Source organism: Pteropus vampyrus, unplaced genomic scaffold, assembly GCF_000151845.1.
Source record: "Pteropus vampyrus isolate Shadow unplaced genomic scaffold, Pvam_2.0 Scaffold255, whole genome shotgun sequence".
In the NCBI taxonomy this organism is placed as follows: Eukaryota; Metazoa; Chordata; class Mammalia; order Chiroptera; family Pteropodidae; genus Pteropus; species Pteropus vampyrus.
This window is the reverse complement of record NW_011889036.1, coordinates 857,659-863,968: the sequence shown is the minus strand read 5'-3', so window position 1 is coordinate 863,968 and position 6,310 is coordinate 857,659. Positions and strand designations below refer to the sequence as shown.

Sequence of the window (6,310 nt, the reverse complement as noted above, 5' to 3'; positions counted from 1 at the left end):
GATTACATTCAGCTACAAATAACAGGAAACACCCAGTCTTCCTGAAAGGAGGAAGATGCTTATTCTCTCATGGAAGGACTGGGTCAAGGCAGCCTCTGCACATGCAGCAGAGAAAAAAACACCTATGGTCCTTTTTGTTGATGGCCCCATTGTAGATGTCATGGTCAATCAGGAAAACATGCTCACTGCACTGTTAACAGCATAAAGTGTTTCCTATACAAGTTAGACCTTTTACTGATATAATCTAGAAAAGAGAGGATTCAGAGAATGTTCACAAGTATGAAGAACTGAAACAGTTTCCTGGTGGACACAAGAGAGCCGAATTTTGATGTGGGTCTTGTGAAGACATCAGTGAAAAACTATACCTCTAAGAAAATGGAAATGAACCAGTGTATGTTGTATTGAACATACACTTAATTGAAAAGTAAAGAATTCAAAAAAGTCAGCTGGAAAATGGTGTCCTTGAAGCCCCTTTGTTTCTTTCTCCCTCTGTATGATGGCTCCAATATCTGCCTAATGCCTTCTTCACTTCTGCCTTCCAAATCTCATGCAAGTGAGGCTATGGGTAAATTCTAATATGGAACCACAGAGAAAAATGAATTCTGGAAAATCTAGTTCATAACACTACCAAAAGGAGGGATATCTACAACTCTAGATATTTTGTCCTATCACAGGTCTCTCTTCTGAAATTAAAATTTATTTACCAAATGCCAGTCAAAGGAAAAAAAAAAGATCAAATATGAAAATAACTCACATGAAACTTTATTCTTTTGTAAACTTGACACACATAAAAATTTACCCCAACTGTTTATAAGAATGGAAAATGGGAAAAGACTCATACCCATCACCCTCAAAAGGAACTTATTAAGTAAGAAAGGGGCAATATATATAATAAACTAAGAATATGCAAGAACTGTCATGAGGTCTATAGGAAAATCCCAAATTATACCAAACTGTCATTTTTCAATGGCCCTTTAACACACACACAAAATAAACATCATAGAAAATTAAACTTAATTGCATGGCAGAAATACAATTAACTTAACCCAGGATCTAACATCCTTCAAAATATAGAAATAATGTTAACTGATTTAATGAAAAATCACCACCTATTAATATTATGTGCTATTGTTGAATGACAACTCACAGAATTAGCTCACCTCAATGTTTCTGAAAGTAATTACAGTTGACCCTTGAACAATATGTTTGAACTGCACAGTTCCACTTATACTCAGTTTGAACTGCACAGTTCCACTTATACTCAGATTAAAATCACATACAAAATTGGGTATTTGTGCATGCAGAGGACCAGATTAAGTTATAGGTGGATTTTTGATGGTGCAAGCGGTTGATGCCCCTCACCCCAGTGTTGTTCAAGGGTCTACTGTGGTAGAAATTTTAATATAAACACTTTATTGTTAAAATTTTCTAGAAAATTATACATAAATTAATTTCCATCAATCCCTTCTCATGTTATTTACATTTTCACTTCTTTTTAGTGGGAATTTTACACATAAGGAAATGGGACAATTGAAGGCTTCCCCATACTATTTACATTCAAGAGCTGTGGTCCAGTGAATACTTTCACAACTTCAGAAGGGGGATGACTGAAGGCTTTCCCTCATTCTTTACATTTATTTGGTTTCTCTACTGTGTGCACTCTCATCTTGTGATTTTGGAGGATGTTCTTATAAATGAAGGCTTTTCCACATACCTTACATTCACAGGAATTTTTCCAGTATGAGTACTTCATGTCATTATAAGGAACTGTGTTCTGCCTAGGCTTTACCACATTGTGTTCATTCATAGGATTTCTCTCCAGTGTGAGTTCTTTTATGCCTTTCATATAAACTGAGGTAAGTGAATGCTTGCACACACCTTACATTGATAGGGTGTATTTCAAGTATGCATTTTCATGTGTCTCTGAAGAGATTTTCGAGAAATAAAGGCTTTACCACAATGTTTACACTCATAGGGTTTCTCTCCTGTGTGAGTCCTTTCATGGGTTTGTAAGGAACTGTAAGATCTGAAAGCTTTTCCACATTCCTTACATTCATAGGGTTTCTCTGCAATGTGAGTTCTTTCGTGTATTCGAAGATTACTAGGATACTTGAACTTTTTACTACATTTTTTACATTCATAGGGTTCCTCTCCTTTGTGAATCCTTTCATGCATTTGTAAGGAACTAGAATATCTGAAAGATTTTCTGCATTCTTTACATTCATAGGGTTTCTCTCCTGTGTGAGTTCTTTCATGTGTTTGTAAGTTACCAGAAGATCTGAAGGCTTTCCCACATTCCTTACATTCATAGGGTTTCTCTCCTGTGTGGGTTCTTTCATGTGTTTGTAAGGAATTGGAAAATCTAAAGGCTTTTCCACATTCCTTACATTCATAAGATTTTTCTGCAATATGAGTTCTTTCATGTTTTCGAAGATAATTGGGAGCACTGAATGCCTTACCACAATGTTTACATACATAAGGTTTCTCTCCGGTGTGAGACCTTTCGTGTATTTGTAAGGATCTATAATTACTAAAGCTTTTTCCACATTCCTTACATTCATATGGTTTCTCTCCTGTGTGAGTCCTTTCATGTGGTTGTAAGGAACTGTATGATCTGAAGCTTTTTCCACATTCCTTACATTTATAGGGTTTTTCTTCCGTATGAGTTCTTTCATGTATACGAAGATAACTGGGATACCTGAATGCTTTACTACATTTTTTACATTGATAGGGTTTCTCTTCAGTATGGTTTCTTTCATGTCTTTGAAAACTTTTATAACATCTGAAGGCTTTTCCACAGTGTTTACAATGATAGGGCTTCTCTCCAGTGTGGGTTCTTTCACATATTTGAAGTGAAGTTGAAGAACTAAAGGTTTTCCCACACACCTTATGTCGATAAGGAGCATCTACAGTATATGTTATCATGTGTCTTTGAAGAGTTTTGAGCCACATAAAACCTTTTTTGTATTCCTCACATTTATAGATTTCTTCTCCATTGTGAATTCTTTCATGTTTTTTAAAACATTGAAGATAACTGAAGGCTTTCCCACATATATCACATTTATATGGCTTCTCTCCATATTTCTGATACTCAGAGGGTTTATGTCCCGTGTCACATCTGGTGTGCCTATTATGAGATGAATACTGTACGAAGACTTTTCCACATGCACTGGATTCCCATGGTTTTACTCCAGAAAGAGTTTTCTTCAGATTGAGGTTTGGAATAAGGCTGAAGTTTTCTCCACATTGACTATCCTTTTCCCTTTCACAGATTCTATCTACCATATGACTTCTGTAAAAAAACAAGAAGCACATTATTAATAATTTATTAGTGATTTTATATTTATTAGAGAATATTTAAAGTAAATTTTTGTGATTTATAGCAAAAGTGTAGATTTTCTGCCTTATATATATGGGTTGAAAATGAATACACTAAAAGCTCTGAAAGACAACTTCAGCCTTGCTATTTTCAAAACAATGACATTCATATATAGCATTTATTCATGCTGTTTTCATGTGAACTAGTTTGCAAACACTGAACATTTATGCCATATATAAGAAAGTTATTTGATGAAAAATTAATTAATTTGAAGCAAGTGTTGTTCTATTTGCTTCTTTTTCAAATTTTGTAGCATACCCGGATTCTCATGTGAGATATTGCTTTCCATTGTGAGTGTGACTCACCTTCGTTTTCTCCCTTGGTTTTTGTGCTGATCTTCAACATCATAATCTTCCCATTTTTTACCTATAATGCAGACCCAGAAAAATCATTTCAAAGTATTAGAAATTATAGAAAAATTATTAGATTCTAGTTCTATGATGAGGTATGAACATGCCCAGTTTATTTATGAATGTTCTCCCTTCCCACATTACACATTGAAGGGTAAAAAGTACTTGTCCTCTAATAGAAAAAGTGAAGGTAACTTGCACATCCTTACCTATTGAAGTCAGGTTCCTGAAGGTTTCCCGCATCACATCTCTGTAGAGTTTCTTCTGGGAAGAGTCCAGTAAAGACCACTCCTCCAGGGTGAAGGTCACAGCCACATCCTCAAAGGCCACAGAGTCCTGAAATGCCCCAAATATGTGATTTGTGGGACCGACAGCACTGGCCACATATACTCCATTTATAGGAAGGTTACATATAATTCTGTCATCGCCAAACATATATACCATGAGATAACTTACTCTCTAGCCACACTTACTTCCTTATATAATAAACACCATCATAAACACATGGAAATTATTAACACATTTTTACTGTGATCACGTTATATTATATTTTTCTCTAATGGCAGGGTTCAGAACATGCTAGAAAATGACAGAAACACTACACAAATGAAACAAATATTGTTTTAAAACCATCGATTCCTTGTGAAAAAATTCTTTAATGTCCCTTCTTATTACCCATTTATAGCACTCCATGAAACAGAAGGTCACATCTGCATGAGGTTTCAAAGAATAAAAACATAGTGAAGAACTAGAAGCTTTTTCTTCTACTCCCATCGCCAAAAATGAAGACTCCAGAAGGCCCGTGGAAATCCAACATTTAACAAAGCATAGCTGACTATATCATCCTAAAGTCCTCCAGACAATTAAAAGTGTGTATACCTCATTTTATTGAGCTTCTCTTTCTTGTACTTGGCAGATATAGCATTTTCATCAATATCGAGACAAGACCCTCCACCAGCAATAAGATTATGACTCACTGAAGGCTCAGAAGGTGGTTAACATTTTTTAGCAATAAAGTATTTTTAATTAAGGCATGTACACTGATCTTATATACATATGGTATTGCAAACATAATAAGACTAATTATCATGTAAATAAAACTTCTTTATACACTGGGAAGCCAAAAAATTCGTAGGTTTGGTTATTGAATCATTGGTTTTATTGCAATGGTCTGGAACCAAACCCACAATATCTCCAAGGTATGCCTGTAATCAGAGACAGCTGACTGAATGAGAATATTCTTGTTGGGAAGCACTGCTATTACCTTGTGTAATATTTAACACAGACTCAGTTATTCCTTCCTCTCTCTGTATGATTTTATGGTCTAGAAAGTTATTTGGAACTTAGAGCTCAGATACAAACAAGAAGGCATGACAACTTAGACCACGAAATCCCTATATTCCTGTGCCTCAGGACCACTTCCAGCCAATTTTTGGCACCTATGGGCACACACACGAGATAATAATATGCCAGAAGTGTGCCTTCCAGCATAATGATAATATTTGACACCGAAGAACAGGTCAAAAGCTTCAGATTGCAGGAGAGTTTACTGACATCCACAATGGTTTGATGGCGCATTTGCCATGATTATAAAATAACTAAAGGTGTCAGCAATGCTTTCCTGGGAAGGAACATAATATCTCCATTCCCCAACAAGGAGGAAGCGTTTCCTGACCAGTCGCCCTAGAGGCTTCCTTCCCTTCTTCTGTCATTTCCAAACTCTCTCAGGGAGTAAGGGAGCATGATCACTCAACCTCTGAGCATGGGAATCCTTCAGCTGATGACACCACACATAGCCAACAGGTACGAAAGGGGTTATTGCTTCTACAATTGGGTCTTGGAGGAGAATAAGGCAGACTTCTCAGGCAGGCATGAAATAGCTTTAGAGAGAGAGAAAATGCATGGACTTGTTTTTTTTTTTATTAGGGTTAGGGGTGGGCTAGGGCGAGTTCAAACACAAGGGCAGGAGCTTGTGTGGATTCAATCTCTGCTGCCCCAAAGGAGGGAGCACTAAGGCTTTCTTATCACCTTGTCCAGATGTGGGGCATAGGGGGAAGGAGAAGGGATGAGGCTCCAAAGCTGTCAGCCATCAATTATCAAGAATTAGACTGGGAGACTGCTGGTTTCTGGTCCGGTATTTAAGAAACTCAGAGGCTGTCATTCCCAACCTCACTAGAAGAAAAGCAAAAAAAAAGCTTGAAATAAACTTATCTTCTTAGATCAATCAGAGCATTTAGGTCACAGGACAACTCAGTCTCCAAAACCGGCAAGGAGAAAATGGACACAGCATTTGAAAAAATGCCACATATAATCTGTTCTATACATGGCCTGCACTCAAAAAAAAAATAAATAAAATTCTATTTCAGCAAAGTTTAATGCAAACACCAAAAAAAAAAAAAAAATAGACAGAACATACTATCTATGAACCCTAGGACAACCTTTTTTAAACAGGTTTAAATACACATGATGGGAATACCTGAAAGGGGGGTGGGGACAGAAAAAATCAGAAATAGCAATCACTGAGATTTTCCTAAAATCAACAATAGATGGCAAACTGTCAGTCCAGGAAGCTCATATGACA

The 6,310-nt window shown here is 36.5% G+C and overlaps 1 protein-coding gene across 1 annotated transcript in view; it reads right to left on the bottom strand.

Moving 5' to 3' along the window:
• Positions 1-1,239: 1,239 nt before the first annotated feature.
• LOC105301922 (zinc finger protein 729-like) overlaps positions 1,240-6,310 on the bottom strand; it is an 81,945-nt gene continuing 76,874 nt past the window's right edge. The window contains 5 exon segments of the mRNA XM_011374787.2: positions 1,240-1,733; positions 1,735-1,881; positions 1,883-3,292; positions 3,685-3,745; positions 3,939-4,065. Of these exon segments, the coding sequence (XP_011373089.2) occupies positions 1,508-1,733; positions 1,735-1,881; positions 1,883-3,292; positions 3,685-3,745; positions 3,939-4,065 (1,971 nt within the window). The 3' untranslated portion in view covers positions 1,240-1,507.